Source organism: Protopterus annectens, chromosome 4.part1, assembly GCF_019279795.1.
Source record: "Protopterus annectens isolate FY-2018-M chromosome 4.part1, PAN1.0, whole genome shotgun sequence".
Lineage (NCBI taxonomy): Eukaryota > Metazoa > Chordata > Ceratodontiformes > Protopteridae > Protopterus > Protopterus annectens.
Window position 1 is genome coordinate 480762039 of NC_056734.1, and position 17876 is coordinate 480779914.

The 17876-nt window shown below is 39.8% G+C and overlaps 1 protein-coding gene across 2 annotated transcripts in view; it reads right to left on the reverse strand.

The window, feature by feature from the left end:
• Positions 1–7352: 7352 nt before the first annotated feature.
• PCYT1A (phosphate cytidylyltransferase 1A, choline) overlaps positions 7353–17876 on the reverse strand; it is an 872556-nt gene continuing 862032 nt past the window's right edge. For both annotated transcript variants that reach the window (XM_044070294.1, XM_044070293.1), the window contains one exon: positions 7353–15330. In XM_044070294.1, coding sequence (XP_043926229.1) covers positions 15124–15330 — 207 coding nt within the window. In that variant the 3' untranslated portion in view covers positions 7353–15123. The remainder of the gene's footprint in view (positions 15331–17876) is intronic.

Consider the following 17876-nt stretch of genomic DNA (forward strand, 5'->3'; position numbering starts at 1 on the left):
TAAGACTCTATGATTACCAGGTGGACCTTCTTCATCTGAGTCATGCTGGCCTAGATGAAGTGATGGGCTAGACCCAGAAGGAAAGGCCTTGGTCCTAAGTATTCCTAATCCAGGACTAAGAAACTCATACAGCTCAACCAAGAACTTAATCTGATCATGTGCAGATGGGGTGTTGCAGAAATCTCAGGATAGATGTGCCTTCCTCAAACTCAAAATTCTTCACCAATGATTGCGTAATCAACATGAAGCTTAGAATATGAAGGGTACAGGCTGGCCACATCAGCAATGATCTTGCATTAAAAAAGTTTGGACCTGGCCTCAAAGTACTTATACTTGTAGCAATGCTCTAGATGTGTGAGTCTTCAAGGAAGATCCTTATACTGGTTTCCATGTGAAGAGCTTTTCATAGGTTCTTAAGTCTAGTCATGTAACCTAAATGTGATCCACAAATCTGATTTATAAAGGGGAGATTTACTCACTGCCTCTGTCCATCAGAAACACAGGCATCAAACCAGAGTGAATTTTCAGTCATAAGTAGATATTGGTCCGGGTTGTACTTAAATAGGGTTAGGGAAGAACGCTCCTTCACATGGATGGAGAACTTGTTCCAGAGAATGGGAATTCTCTGAGAAACATATCTCTCTCCAATCCCTTATGTTTCAAACAAAATTATGATCTACTAGTGATGCTGTTTGTTTTGCAGATATGCAAAATGTTGATCAAAACGGGGTTCAGGGATGCCGTGTATGCCAGGCAAAGATCACCTCTCAGAAGTCTGCATGATACCAAGAGTAAGAGACAGGGTTTTAAGGCAAACAGCATAGGGCATTGTGTTTACTCCCTGTATTGTTTTTGTAAGTAACCTTTCTGAATGTTTCAGTTGCTGCATGTGTCTCATCAGGTACATACTGAAGGGGGCATTATACTCTCTTTTAATTTCTACAAGTCTTTTGGGTTTTAATACCGTGACATGAATGGAACCTATTCCTAACTCAAAGTATAATTAAAGTTCATGAAATTAGTACAGTTTCAGTTTTTGATGTTAGCCAAAAGTGCTCTTCGCAGCACCTGCAATGTGCCCAGAATTAACTCCTCCTGCGATTCTTATGGAGTTACATGCATCGAACACATCTAAATAAGCCCGTAAATTCTTTTTTATGAGTCTCATTACTCCTACTGCTATCGGAACTGCCTGGGTATCCTTCTTCCACACTGCCCTCATTTCTGCCTGCAAATCCTGGTATTTTATGACTTTGTGTCTCTGTACATAAGACACTATAATCACTGGACATAGAAATTTCAATTATCAATGCTATTTTTGTCTTTTTTTCATGGACTACTATATATTTTTTCTCACATTTAATTTTTGTAACTGTTGCTGATGGGTGATCCCATGTGATATAAACTTCATCATTATCTATAATACTTTGTGGTTCATGTTTCCAATGCTTCTCGGCTACTATTACAATGTTTGCACCACCCCAAAGCAGCAGTCTAGCCCACATTTTTACACCTTTCAGTAGAAAGGCCTTCAGCCATTAGTGTATCACACCCTGATGTACAACTGTTTCCTGCTCTGTTTTACAAAACTTGACATGTTCAATGGATATTGTAAACCAATGTGTGCGTAGTCCACTGTGCTGGGCTGCCAATATTACCCTTTCATCTTTTGGTTGAAATTCACCTCTCTTTAACCATTCTGCATTAGATTCTGATCGACATGAGGTTGTTCCAGGAGTTTTCTGTATGCAACTATATTTGTGCATTTTCCACATTTTTTGCCTTCTCCTCTGATCCTTCACCTTGTATTCTTCTTTTGTTTGTTTTTTGGCAGATTCATTTGCTGCCTGATTTTTTTGCCTTCTTGCAGTTTGATTTCCAGTCCCACTTGACACCAATATGCTTCTGCTAAACTAAGCAGGGACATCATTTTAGACTTGTTCTCCTCATGTTTTAAAACTTTCACTATATTTGGATCCGATGAGATCAACAGACGTGTATGCAGTCCTACAATTGCAAATATATACATGTAATCAGTTTCTATGATGGATCTGATGAAGGCTAAGTACAGTGTGGTTCAATGACCATGCTCTTGCTTACAAGGGCATGGCATCTAGGTACTGAGATGCCCTGCCCTTACTTATAAGTTGAGCACCATAGAAAGATTTTCGTACTACCTTGGACACATGTTGGTTAAAAGATAGGTTACTACTGACAGGAGTAACCACTATTACTTGTTACGCTAGACATAAGGTCATTGTTCACAGTCATTCCCATGGAATATGGTATTGATTCTATTCATGAACTATTGTGTACACATTCACCACTTCCTGGGAGGGAGACAGAAACTATCTATGAATTTCTGGACCTTGTCCTAAGGAACAATGAATTTGTGTTTGACAGTAAATTTACCATCAAGTCTCTGGTGTTGCGATGGATACTCCGATCACAAATACATATGCAAACCTTGTACTGAACAAATGGGAGATAGAACATATATATAATGCCCCCAATGAATATAGCTCTAAAGTGGCTTTCTATAAAGGATTTGTGGACGTTTTTCTTGTGTGGGAAGGTGATAGTCAAGAATTACAACAATATGTGAATTACTTAAATAACAGCACTGAATTCTTGCACTTTACTATGACTAGCTTTGCTGATTGTATACAATTTTTGGATATTGATATGGAAGTATAGAGTCATGGTATTTGGACTTCTGTTCATAGGAAAGCTGTACACACAAATACCTTCATTTTACTAGCATACACTCTCCCCATGTATTTAAGGGAATAGTTGAGTCAATATAGACGCGTTTGCAAACTTAATACGGACATAGAAAAATGCACACAACAGCTTGATGCTGTTACTGATGAATTCACTGAAAGGGGATATGATAGGAAATTACTGACGAATTTGAAAAAGTCCTTGAGAATGAGGATACAAGATACCCCCCTTATTTTAGTGAACGATACACTAATAATCAAACAATCTGACTTGGATTCTATACATATACTATGTTATCCCACTACATTTAGTAGGTGTAGTGATGGCGTTAGGGATATAATTGATAACAACTGGTGTATTCTGAGAAGTTCTAGAGAGCTACAGGTTTTTATTCCTGAAAAAGCCAGATTTGCTTAGCGGAATTGTGAGAATTTAAAACAAAAACTTTGTTACAAGGATTTAAAGTGTATGAATATGAACCAGCCTATAACAAAGAAGGGAAATGTTCCCTGTCATAATTGCAGTTGCTATGTGTCCATTAACAGTGAAGTTACATTCACACATCCCAATAGTGGTGGAATCTACCACATTAAATGTTCTGCAACATGTAACACTTGCTATATTGTTTATCTTGCAACATATGCCTGACCTCTGCAGCCTTCTATGTAGGAAAATCTACTACACGGCTTAGAGATAAGATTGTAGAACACAGGTCTTACATAAAAAGGAATAATTTAACAAACTCATTAGCCAAACATACTAGTGAGAATGGTCCTGCACATACTTTTACTTTTAGTGTTAACTGTGCTTCAGAAAACAATTAGGGGTGGTGATATTAATAATAAATTGGAGTTGAAACAATATGAACGAATTGCACTTCTGCAAGCTGATGTTTTGCTTGGTGTTATCAAAATGATTACACTCAAACCAGTTCTTAAAGATAGGATGCTATGTTTAAGGCAGAACAATTAATTTTGTTCTGCCTTTAATAAATTAGCTTTTATCTATTTGTTTATCTAATTAATATGTGCTTAATTGAGAATTTGTTTTATTGGCTGTGTTTTATTGAATGATTGTTATTTGATTGGTATTTTAAGTAACTCAATGAGTCTGCCTTTTTTTCTGCACTGAAGAAGGGTTGTTGTACCTGAAAGCTTTACTCTACCAATAAATGTTTTAGCTGTATCGGTTTGTTTTTCTGCTGCTTATTCTGGACTTTACAAGCTGCTACTTAACCACTGTTCTTGTTCTATATTGACAATATGGGATGCCACCAGGGAGGTTTGCTTCTGGGCTTACTTCTAGTAGGTGTAGCTGACTCTATGGAGCCATTGACATGACTGTACAGACTTTTTGACAGCTATTCAGTGTAAGCTGCTGTGTTCTTGGGGTTCAGTCTGGCACTGAATTTTGGCAAACAATCACTTATTAAAAGGCAGTTTGCCTTGGAACAGTTCCTGTTATTGGTTTTGTTTGGGTTATGGAGTTGATTTTGTTTTTGAAGGAGACCGCTTTATGGTTGGACCTTACGAAGGAGGGCGAGACAGTGGAGGGGTACAGTGTTCGCCCATATTTGTGAGTAAGAGGTCCAGTATGTTGGAGCCTCTAGTGGGCATAGTCACTGTTTGGTCACTGGTATTTGTATTTACAAATTTCAGGAATGTATGTGTCTGTAGATTTGAGACTGTGTAGGATTCCCAGTCTATAGAGGGGTAATTAAAGTCTCCCATGAGTAGGGTTTTAAATTGGATGGTAAGTGTCTTTAGTAGGTCTAAGTATGCATAGTGAGCTTTTTAAGGACATGGAGGGTGACCTATAGCTGGCTAGGATATGCTACAGGATTCTGTCTATAGTAATCTGCATGTATCGAAACTCCAGCACATCATCTTGTCTGACTAGCCTAGACATATGGTTGGTATTGTATATCGAGACATCTCCACATTTAGTCCTTGTCTATGTAGCTACTGCTCTAAAAGTTTGGAAGGAACTGAAACCTTGCACTGCTGAGGTACTCTCTGCTGCTTTAAACCATGTCTCAGTAACTGCACAGATGTCTACATTCTTGAGGGCTTTTTTTTTATTTAGGTTCCTGGCACTAAGTAGCACCTTGAGGTTCAGTTGACTTGATTTTGCTATGTTAGTAAGTTTGCAATTTAGAATTGCCTAAAAAATGCACTATGGCTTAGATAATGTTTTAGCCAGTATTTAAAAGCCTAGAGGGAACAGGTGCAGACCATCCTTGATAAAGCAATGCAGTCTTTTAACCATATCCTTCCATGATCCCCTTAGTCATTAAGCTAACTGTTCCTGACCTTGATTTTAAACAGGAACAACAAAAGAAACCTCCTCGACTACTGAAGGTAACTCAGGTAAAAACAAACACAATTCAAAGGCAAATCCTGAGTTAGCCACCACAGACCATGAAGACAAAGCGTAGTAAAAACGTAGAACTTCTGCTTTATTAAAGTGTAGAAACTAGCGTTGTTCAAAGACTAAAAGAAGAAGGCTGAATAGCTGAAAGCGCTTTTCATTCTCCTATTTTTTGTTTTACGTTAGTTTCTACATTTTAATAAAGCAGAAGTTCTACATTTTTACTACGCTTTGTCTTCATGGTCCGTGGTGGCTAACTCAGGATTTGCCTTTGAACTGATTTTAAACAGCCATGTTGAACTTTTGTACGTGTAGCCAGTCTCAATCCCATGCTCTTTTCCCAGACAGTACAGGCGATGTAAGTGCATGTCTCAATTAGTAATCTGATGCCTAAAAATGCATTTATTATGATTCTTAGGCATCAATGATTGTGACGATTGGGGAGATATGGGTGAAGGCTGCCGGCCTAGTCAAACAGAATTTAATATATAATTCTGTCAACTGTATAAATAAATGCAAAATACAGGCTTGTGTTTTTAAATGTAGGAAAACACTGTGAAATGTGGAACTGCAAAATATGTGACAACATTGCACTCTACTGGCCCAGTGAAGCATGTTGTATCCCTTCATGTTAGAATTTGGCCCAAAGGTGGCTGGATGAAGACTTCATGCCCATTGTTTTAGGCTAAAGTTTATGACTAGAATTTAGATATGGAAGGTGCTTTTATTGCTTTAGTTTCTGTTAGCATATACATGTGAAATGTCTAGTATCATAAGTTTCTGAGGAGGTGTTAGACTGCTAAATAATGCAGTTTGTAGCCTGAAAGCTCAGACCAGGTGTTAAGATGATGCACTATGAATACTGGGAAAACCTAAGTGTCAAAAATGATGTTCTACATTGACAATATGGGATGTTTGCTAGTAATGTTTAAATACTATTTCTCACAAGAGACCTGGAGGCATTTTGATCTGGACATCTAACTTATCAGCACTCTGCTTATGCTCACATGTAAGTTCTTATCACTGTGATATCTTGTAGGAATAGTTAAAGCTAGTAAAGATTAATTAGATATTTTTCTTTGAAACCAGACCTGTCCTATTGTATTATTTTAAGTTTCTGTATGATCTGTGAACTCTTAGATATCTCTGTGGTGTAGGAGTTTTGTCTTGTGTTTTAATTATTTATTATTAAATATTTTTAAAACCTACCCATGGCTGGTTTGTGTAGAAATGAAGTATGCTTTAGAGTACATTATATATTTATACAGTTTACTGTCTAAGCCCTTCCAATAAGCCTTAGACTGTATAGTCACATTACCATTGGATATTAATATTGCACAGTAATAATTGGACACCCTTTTAAGGGCCTTTTAGTAGCTGATATTATTAACTGGGTGGTGGCAGTAATTACTACTGTATAGTCTGGGAAGGGGCACAGTTGGAGAATCTGTGTCAGCCTTTCCCAGGAGTGTCTGTGAAGTTGTATAAATACTTATCTCAAAGTGTGTGTGTGCGTGTGTTGTGTCAGCTACTTGGGCAGGGACACAAAGTGCTGGTTGGACAGAGAGGGTACTGGAGGTTCTAGCTTGCCCAGTTAGGCTGAGACCTGGACCCTACAGCTGTGCCAGTGGGGAGTCTTACTGGGGACCTGGAGAGCAAGGGAGCAGCCAGCCCCGGACAAACTGATCTGTGTGTGCACTTAAGGGAAATTGTACTTTACTGTGTGTAGTAATTATCCTTTCCTCCTCTAGGAGACGACCTCCCTGGTGTTAGTGGTGAGGACTGAGGCTCCTTGATTGCTGAGCCAGTGCACAGTCGTCACAACGATAATAAGAACTGAGATATGAAGTGTGCACGCAGCAACAGGTAGCATACTCTGGGAAGAATATCTTTATGTACAAAGTTAATTACATTTCATGGTATTATGAGTTTGTACAGATATCTCTGAACTTAAAAAAATTGCTGAAAAAAAATATTCTGAACCAATGAAGGATTCACCAAGGAATATTCTCACAGTAAGAGCCAGATCCACTGTTTCCAAAAAAAATGTAGCAGCTAAATAACCTTAAAAAAGCAGTAAGGTCCAATGTTTTGTGCATTCCTTCAAATATCATATAAACATTGCCAATGCTGTTACTATCCTGCTGTTGAAAACTTGAGGGCATAAGTCAGAACTCTATAGTTAGATAAGAAAAAGTCAAAGAAAATTTAAAATTATATATCTACTTTTAGACTGACAGTTAACATATGCTAATGGATGAAATCAGAAAAGCATTTTATTTTTTTAACAGAGAACAAGAAAATGTTTATTTAAATCAACAACCCCAAATCAGACATACACATCTGAAAAGAAGAATCAGTAAAAAACAGGAGAAATGACAAGAGTCACACTGAACATTATACACAATACTGTGGTTAGCATGTCACAAAAGTGCCACAAAAGGTGCTTAGATTCCTCTTTGCCATATGGTATGAGTTCAAGGCATAAAGGAGTCAGCTCTTTCTAACCACTTAAATACAGTGCACAGGACAGATTAGTGGCAACAAATTTTGGAAGTTAGGCTTATTGTACGAAAAATATTTAATACTGCTCACTTCACATCCTTCAACATTTTACATAATGAACTCCAATTTCTAGTTCCTAACACTTGTTTTCATCCTGTAAAAAAGGAAAATACAACATACTTTCTCACCATAGCAGATCCTACAAATAGATGATCTTTGGCGGGTCCTATGAACGGTTTAATCTTTTCCAACAATCAAGAGTTCAACATGTTTTTAACAAATTATTTTAGTTCAGGGGCACATTCTATCTCTGATGTTTTATGCCATGATATCATACACCAACTTTAAGCTTGTTACCCCCAGAACCCATCAGTTCCTGCTGAAACACCAGCAACTGCTCTATGTGCAAATCAAGGCAGGGCAATGAAAATAATATACAAATAAACATTTGCCTGGCTTAGAAAAAATTCCAACATGTGATGACAGATGCAGGGACTTTTGATGTAAAGGGAAATGCGGGAGGGCTGTTTTGGGACCCAACACGGAGACTCCCTCTCTCATATTAAATGAAATGGTAAGAACATATTTTTTCATTTAACATTAGTAATCCTAACTTACTGACCCTAAAATGGGTTCAATTCCAAATAAATCCACCAGGGTGGAAGAAGCCAGAGGATAATCCAAAGACCAAAACTGCAACATCCTTTGGTGGGCAGTCAGTTTTCTGATAGCAAAAGATGATGCAGGTGGCAATACATTTCTTTCCTTTGCCCTTCCCAAACTCCTGCACCCACTTCAGGTAAAGCCTAAACTGGCAGTACCCATCCAGAAAGTTAAGTCCTTTCTCTGCTCTGCTTCTTCCCCAGCAAAGAGAACAAAGAGAAATATTGGTTTAAGGATAATTTGGAAACCACTTTCCAGGAGAAATGTGGGCTAATTCATAGAGGCACCCAGTCATTATGAAAGACCAATTAAAACCCCTTAAACATGAAGGACAACAGCATTAACACGCTCTCAGCTGAAGTGATAGCGAACAAAAAGACCCCTTTCCAAGAAACACATCTCAGTGCCATAGAATGCAAGGGTTGACAGAGTGTTGATATTCTCTGGATGACTGACCTAACAGCAGATTTATTCCAAGGAGAGTTGGAAGGCAGGCATTAGGCAGTGAGCCAGTCTCCTGGAATCAGATGACTCATCTTTTAACAACCCCAAGCTCCTAGTTTCCATAATGGCTCTACCGAGCTCTATGACTGTTGCCAAAAGTAGGATACAGGTTTGCCTCCACAGACATCATCCCCAGCTTGTGCAGTGCATCTCTGGACACTATGTTCTCATTAGGCTTATTCTCTGTGGGTGTGGTATTCAGTGCCCCCTCTAGGTGTCACCCAAACAACTAGCTAGAGACCCTTCAACAGATGGATAAAGCAGCAACAGCCACTCACTCTCATCCTCCATAGCCCATTCCTGCCAGTGTCCACACCAGTCAGTTTTGGTCTTTCTTCCATTAACTCTGTGATGAGGAGTGGGATCACAAACAATGGATGGAAGCCATTCAGGAATCTCCTGACAAGACAACTGAAATGGGTCCACGGCTCCTGCTTCAGTGAGCAGAAAAGAGGCAAACTGCATTCTCCTAAGTGGCATATAGCTCAGTCTCTAGAGTGCCAAACATCTGGTAGACGTGGACAAAACTAGGCCTCTCAATCCACACCACCAGAAGAGTACTGAAGGAGAGGCTCAGTGAATCCTCCAGTCTTCTCACTTACTTTGGGATGTGAAGTGCTCAAAAGGCAATGCCCAGTTACTGGCTACTCTCCGATAAGCTTGTCTTGCATACACAAAAATTAAAATCTTCTTAGCCCACTAGTAAAACATTTTTCATAAGGACTTGCAATGGCTTGAGTTGCAGGAACAGGAGGCCCAACAAGTTGGTGGGGACTGTCCAGCACTGCACCGTCCTGCAAAAGGGACATAATACCAGAAAAATATCTATGGGCATGCGGCCTCTCTGCAGCCATCGACACTCTGCAGTCCAAAGTGACATCCGCAACCACAGCATTCAAACGGCTCCATGAAGAGGCAGCCCTCAAGCCCTGAAGGCAAAGTAAGGTCCACAGATGGACACTTCTTAGTATCTTTACATCAGCTATCAAGACCATGACTTCATGGGCCATTTTTAATGACAGGAGTAACTATTGAGGGGTGTCCAATGGCACATCTATGAAGGCCTTCCTCTGAGATGAGGAGAGGCAGGATTTCCTACAACTTATGTTCATCTCTAGGGACTGCAACTACAGGAGCACCCACTGAAGGGATGCTACTAAGAACCATTTGTCCAGCCAGAGTATCACAACAGGTAAATACTAGGCTATCATTCTGCAGAGTACTACAAAGTGAGCCAATAACCACAGGTTGGACTAAAACCCTGTATATTGCATCTGTGAGGTTCAGACCTTAACCATTATGACAACCCCCAGCAACCACTGTCAACACTTTGGCAAATACTCTGGTATACAGGAGGGTCTAAATGCTAACACTCTATACTGGAAGAGATGTCCACACACAGCTAAATGAAGGAAAATCCTATGGGAACACTAAATTGAGATTTACTAAAAGGCATCCATTAAGTCCAGTGACATCATACAAAAGCCCTGCATCAGACATAAAACCTTGTGGATTCACCATCTGGAACTGGACATACAATGCATAGACTTAAATTGCCAAGATCCAAAACAGAAAAGCAACCACACATCCCCTATGGAATCAGGTAAAGGTGTGAGTAAAGGCCCAACCTGTTCCAAAAAAAGGGAAAGCTTCTAAAGACACTATCTAGATTAAAGTCTGGACATATTATAAAATTCTGCTCCAACAGCTTTATCTCCTAGTAGAGTTATTTCTGAAGAAGAACAGATTAGTGCCAAAGTGAAACTCAGTATGTTCATGTGCAAAAGGGCATAACTTAAATAAAATCCCACCCAGACAGCCCCAGACTACTTAAGTAGTGTTGCAACTGGAATAGTGGAATTGTCCCCTGGGATGACTTTACCTGTAGTAGAACAAATACAACCATATGGTGTTTGCCAGCCTCCCAAGGGACAGGAAAAAGCTTCTATATCTTTTGGGGATAGCAAGTAAATCATAGAAGTCCTTCACAGTGCTGAGGTCCTGTTTCTTCCACAAGATGCCATCCAATAGGTGTTAAAAGACCTAGCCACGGAGCACTTCTCTCTTAAAACGGGCATTCAGAATGTTGTTTCTGAGCACCGTACTCAGGGAGAAGTATCTCAGCCATGCAATCTAGTTCAGGCAGATATCACAGCCTGTGGTCCTAGCCACAACATAAACACAATTAAAATTACAGCAGGCCACAAAGAAACTTGCCATGGAAGCCACACACTAAGTATAGATCAGATCTTCCTTGAGTCAAGACTGATGCATGTCTGCAAGCGCTTCAAAAGCATGGTCCAGTAGGACTAGAATCTGAGATGAAGAGTTGACAGTTCTATACCCACTGTGGTAGGGAAGTACACTTGCACACCTGTTCAAAACTTGATCTCTACTGTCTAAAGGCCTGGCAGCCCAATGTCATGGTATTAAGGACCTATGCTGGGCCGATGAGATCACACAGGATTCAGCTGTAGGATGCCTGCGGGATTTGCTCTACTGACTTGGGGTGGGGGGTTGTAAAGGATTTCTACCTTCTTAGGGGTCAAAAGAACACAGTCATTGAGCTTCCAGGATGCCAAAATAGTAGCCATGAAAACTGGATCCTGAGTGGGATGATCAAAAGTTCTTCTCTCCTTTCAAAATAAACCCTTAGGTGTTTCTAACACAAATGAATTACAAGGCCTGTCTATACTGGGTCACATGAGCCTTAAGAGACACACCAAGAGTGGTGCTGGAAGAGAAGGATTTACTATCCTCATCTAACTCAGAGACAATGTTTTCTGGTTATTTGGACTTCTCATAGGAGCGTGAAAGAAAGGGAATACACTCCTGCCTGCACCAGCTCAAGCTGTCTATCCCTAGGATGAACACATAAAAATCCTCTGGTGGGTATCAGGTGAGAGGGAGCCTCTGTGTAATTATCCATTAAAGGTGGTGAGTAGGGGACAGAGGCTTGCACTTCTCTTTAGTGGGCATCACATCATATTCCCTAAAACTGTGGTCCCACACCTGTGGTTCATTTTTCCACGGATACTGAATACTTGACTGATGTCAAAGCCACAAACTGTTAAGTTCTTGTGTAAGCTAGACCTGACAGGATGATATGGAAAGAGAACAATCCAGAATACATGAATGCCATACTCCATCTTGGCCAGGTGGCTCAAAGAACCACACTCCATGATTAAGCTGGTAAGCTTCAAATGCCAAGCAATTAAATGGGGGAAAAGAAGCCTGGCAGGTATTAAGCCCCACAGGTTCTACCTGGGTGGAAAACTGCCACAGGCTTGATCTCTCACTTCTTCAAAGGCAAATATAGCCTTAGTGGGATCCAAAAAGCAGTTTCAACAATGAATTTTCATCCAACAAATCTAGGCTATGGCCTGTTCTTTCAGCTTCAGTCCTTGTGATGATGATTGCAGTATGAAGCTAGGAACAGGTCAATGCTGCAGATTCCCTAGCCAAGAGCTTTCAACTGCAGTCATCTTTCCTGATGGCAAGAATAAAAACAGATTCTTTCTCTGACATAGCTAGGTCACTGAACTGGTGGCCCTTGTGATAGTGCTTTGTATGTCATTTCTCTCCAAAACAGAAGTAACACTGGTGTGCATCTTGGCTAGTAATGTTAACAGCCAATGGGACACTGAGTGAATGTGGTAAAGTTTCACTCAAGATTAAGCCAAGCTGTGTGAATGGCAAAAAGAACCGGAACAAGGACAAGGACTACACACCACTTATGTAGTCTGCATGTGACATCACAGCATTGTATTTCACTTTGTGCTACCCCCACCAAGTGCAGCATCTTCTTAGAAAAATTGCCTAATTGTGATTGTTAGGGAGGATGTGCCAGAGTCCAGTAGCTATTAAGGAGAGTCCCCCTATGTTATATCACAGTGTTCTAATGAAATGCTGTGACGGACAAATATAAAAACAGATTACTAACAAGCCCCAGCTCTATGGCATGCAGGGATAAAGCCTGACTATGACCTAGAAGACCAGAGTTGGATTAGTGGCTCAGGTGGTTAAAAATCTGGGCTGAGGGAATTGAAAATAAGCGACTTATGTCAGCTCATCCACTCTAGCAGGAGGAATTGTAGTACTGGTTAGCCTCTTTCCTCCTATGCAAGTGGGGGCATGCATGGCAACAAGGGCCAGTAGTCAGTGGAGTGTAAGCTTGGTGTTCCCAAGCTGGTGAAGGGAGCCCTCAGCAGTGAATGCATGGCAGATTTCCAGCACAGAAGGGTAAAGAAGACCCTTGCAGTGACACTAGTGCCTATGTCATCCACTAGCGTGTGGGTTAGGGAATTAAGAAGCCACTCCTTACAATCCCTGCTCTATATGATGCTGGCTGCTGTTTGCAAAAGGTGGCATGCAGTTTTGGGCCTAAGGTAAAAGACAGGCTGGCTGCCTTACAGTCACAGACTGGGGATAAGACATAGTATGCTCAAGAAGGGGATTAGGGCACCCAAAACAGTAATAGGTCCACTCGAGGAACAACCAAGGACAGGGATACAAACAATCTGATGGCTGTCTGAATTATGACCCTTCCAGAAGGCTCATGAGAGTGTGGCTCACATCTGACTGGAGAGGGCTTGCAAATACACAGGCAAAAAGTACACAGGAAAACATACATTAATAACAATGCATTTTTCAAAATTAAAGTTTTGATTTTTTTTTTTTTTTAAGTATTGCAAATAATACATGCCCCAGAGATTGAAAATGGATAAAATATTAACATTTCAGGGGTACATTATGAATCCCCAGAGAAAGTGCAAAACAATCAAAAGCATAAAGAGTGAGGTGGTTGCTCAAAGAGTAATCTACAGTAATGGAAAATGACACAGACGCATGTCAAAACTAAAAAAATAATAAATATGTTAAGGACAACTACAGTGATGCTATAAACAAGAATCCATGACAACTTAACCGGCACAACACTTTCAGCTAAGTAATGGCATCAGGATATTAAAATGCTGGAGTTTGAGAAGATGGCATACATCTTGTGAGATGCATATAAAACGTCATTTACCTGCCTCTCTAACTGCACCCATCTCCACATTTCATTATTTAAAAAAACAGCAAGTGCTATTATTTGGATGTTTACACATTTAGTTTCTTGATGGATCAACCATAAAATTATATATAAGACTAGTTAGTGTACAATAAAAACAATCTGTCCATTTGGCAAGGGTACAGCTTGGCAGGATTGTTTTAAACCAAGACACTAGTAAGAAGCATACAAATAAAATAAACATTTTGCAGTGTTTGTTCTTATTCTAGCTACCAGACACCTTCATCCCCTCAATGTGCTGTTATCCCTTTCGTATGAATTTATAATAGAAATGCAATGTGTGTTGCTGTCATGGCAACAGCTAAAGGTGTGTGTGTGCGCAGTGTGAGTTCACACTTCAATATGAACAGTCTTTTTTCAAATTTGTGCAAGGCTGCTAAAAGAACTCCTGAAACAAAACTTGGCAGGCTAGACAACACAGTTTGTATACTCTATGGGAATACTACGATCTTATGGCAGTTCCAGAAAAAAGGAATGTGGATAAATGGAAATAATAAACCAGTCATTTCATCTGCAGTAGCATTCTGTTATAAAACTTACAAAACAAACGCAGAAATTAGTGCACTGAGCTGCTCCAACACACTTCTCGAATAATAAGGGATTATTTTATATGTAAACAGAATTTGTTTCATATCTAGACATGTCTGTACTTATACTGAAGCATGTGTAATACTACCACATGCCATTCTACTGCCTAAAATAACGACAATTCCGAAAACAGACCATAAATAAAAAATAATAATGCTCGGAAAAAACGTACAACAGTCTTCAAGCAAAAGATAGTGGGAGAAACAAACTGTTATTCTAATGGAACACTTGTAAGTAGTACTACTATAAACCTTTCTCTGATGTGCAGGCAACTGTTCTCAATAATTTCTTTTAGTTCTGATCATAATTCATGCAGTGCAGCATAAAATCTCATTTTCAAACAATGCAACAAAAACAGCATGCTTTGCAGGGGGACACTATTTTTAGTTTTGGTAAAATTAATTATAACAATAATAAACAAATAAATGAAAAACGAAAAAAATAAAATAAAGGACCACTGCTAATGTCATTTGTTGTGATTTGTTTTGTTTTAAATATAAGGTGACCATAACCTGAAGAAAAGATCAGTATAACGTCAAGTAACATTCAGTACGTAAGTTGGCCGTTTCATAAACTGTAAGCACCTTCCTGAACTTTTTGCATGGCGGTATCTGTGGATGCCCTGTTTTCTGGTTCCTTAGATTTCAGTTCAGAAGAACAAGCAGCTCCCTTCCAAAGAACATCCTCTCATTTTGATATTAATCTTCCTCTTCTTCCTCCTCACTGATGCTGTAGTCATCTAAAGTAGCACTAGAGCTATTTCTTGAATATGAATTGAGGGGTTTGGAGAAGGGCCATCGGAAGCTTGGAGAGGGGGAGCGTTCCCTTGACGGACTACTGCTTGGGCTTTGTCTTGGAGAAATGGCCTGCAACATTCGACCTTTCCCTTCCTTTAGCATGTGCTTCTGTTTATATACAAAAAAAAAGGCAAAAGTGAACATTTCAGATTGTGTTACATTGGCACATCAATGTACACACATCAGGCTAGCAGTCAAATTTTCTTTCTTTCTTTCACAATAATTTAATGTACTGGACAGCACACAATACTTTGGAAAACAAGATCCAAACAGGTTTTGTATGGCCACTAACAGCAGCACTAAAGTACTTGCTAGCGAGGCAAATTTTTTTTTAAATATGACATTTAAATCTGATTGAAAAAATGATTATAAATTAAAAACAATAGAGTTTTGTGAAAAGAAAACAATATCCTTTAATTCTTTTGAACAGGTTTGTGCTTCTGTTAAAAAGTGATTACAATGTAAGACAGGAAAAGAAAAAACTCATCAAGTGCAAATACTATCTGAGAGTAAATCACAATACAAATAGCACTGAGTAGCATTTTACCTTCTCCAAGGATGATGCCACAATATGAACAAAAGATGACTGACTTTAATAATTGGCTTTGTTTCTGGTGTCATTCTAATGGGGTGCAATATTTGTCAGCATGGAAGAAGATGGTCAACAGACCATGCTGCTTTGCCAGGGATGGTCTGCACCTCTCCCCTCTAGCCTTTCAAATATTAGCTACAACACTGTCCTCTCCAATAGTGCCTTTTTAGGTAATGCCAAACTGAAAGTACTTCCAACATAGCAAATCAAACCCAAGAAAATCTAATGGTGTTACTGCTCAATGCTAGGAGTCTAAACAAAAAACTATAATCCCTATAAGCTCTCTTCACCCTACAGAATGCTGATGTCTGTGCTGTGACTGAGATACGGTTTAAAACCATGGAGGGCACACCAACAGTGCAGGGTTAAAATGCCTTCCACACATTTAGACCAACTACTTACTACACAGACAGGGACTAAACGTGGAGCTGTCTCAATTTTCATCAAAAATAAATGCACCTCAAGGGTGGTCAAACAGGGTAATGCACTTGAGGTTCTCCATGTTGTTAAAATCACCAATGACAAAGTCCAAAACCACTTCCTTGCAAGCTATAGGTCCCCCTACATGACCCACAAAACTTATACCACGTATTTAAACTTACTGGAAACACTCACCATTCAACCCAATACCATATTCATGGGTGACTTTAAGTACCCCAGTATTAAATTGGAATCATATAACACCAAATGTACAGGCACAAAAATTCCTGCATTTTCTAAACATAATCTCCCTGGACCAGAATGTCAATACATCAACAAGGGGTGCAAAAATACTGGATCTGGTCCTCACTAATATGGGAGAGTCTTGCACACCCCCAGTGTAATGTCTTCCCTGGTAAGGTCAGACCACAAAATGGTCTCCTTTGAAGTAAAAACAAAACCTGGAACCCCAGTTAACCCTGAAATAATCAAATCTACTCTAAGGTTAACTTCCTACTATTAAGTGATAACCTGGCAAAATTTCAAGCCCCTATAAACCCTGAGAACACTGCTGCCTATGTTCACAGAAACCCTATATAAGCATGTTAATAACTGCATAAAGGCAGCTGTAGTCACCAGGAAGAAGTGCAAAACTAACTCAAACAACAAGACACCCTGGTGGAATCACAACATCAATAGGCTGCATGACAGAAGGAAGAAAATCATGGCAAAAATTAGGTGGTGCAGCACCCAGCAAAATAAAAGCCCTCTCATCAAACTAAACAACTCAAGAGGGCAAATAAGGTCTACCAAAGGCAAATTTGAGGTAAAGTTGGCCTCCCAGTCCAAGAACAACCACAAGTCATTCTTTAGCTTTGTCTGCAACCTCCAATCCAATACACAGCTGTGTGCAGAACTCGCTGTGAGTGGAGGCCCCTATATTAAGCCAGAAGATACAGCAAACCTACTGGCCAACAAATTTAACTCCAACTTTACCATTCTCTCTTCATCAACCTTCCCTCAGGAAATACCAAGAAATATAACTCCTTATCACTAGGGAACAGGTCCTTAATGCTCGCTCTAAAGACAAGAACACTGCATCAATGTGGCCAGATAATATTCCAGGAAGCATTCTAAATAGCATGAAACATGATCTATAAGGCCCTCAGGAACTGCTATTTAACTGTAGCCTTCAAACAGGCTTCATGCCTCATGAATGAAGAACAGCAACAGTCATCCCTCTGCACAAAGGTGGACCATCTACAGACCCTGGAAACTACAGAACCATATAGTCTCATATGCAAAGCCATCTTACAAATTATCATTGAAACGATCAATAATGACATAGGAAAACTCCAGACACTGGACCCAACCCAATTTGGTTTCATCAAGGGCAGACCATGCCTACTCAACCTGGTGGACTTCTTTGAGAAAGTCACCAAAGCAACAGATGACTGCAGAAAGGTTCACATTGCCTACCTTGACCTGCCCAAGGCATCTGACAATACCCACTTTGGTATTCTTGAGAAACTTAACGGGTTACATACAAACCCTTATGTAGCTCGGTGAAAAGCCAGTTGGCTCAAAGACAGGACCCAGAAAGTTAGGATTGGGGAATCCATGTCTAAAAAGAGGCCATTCA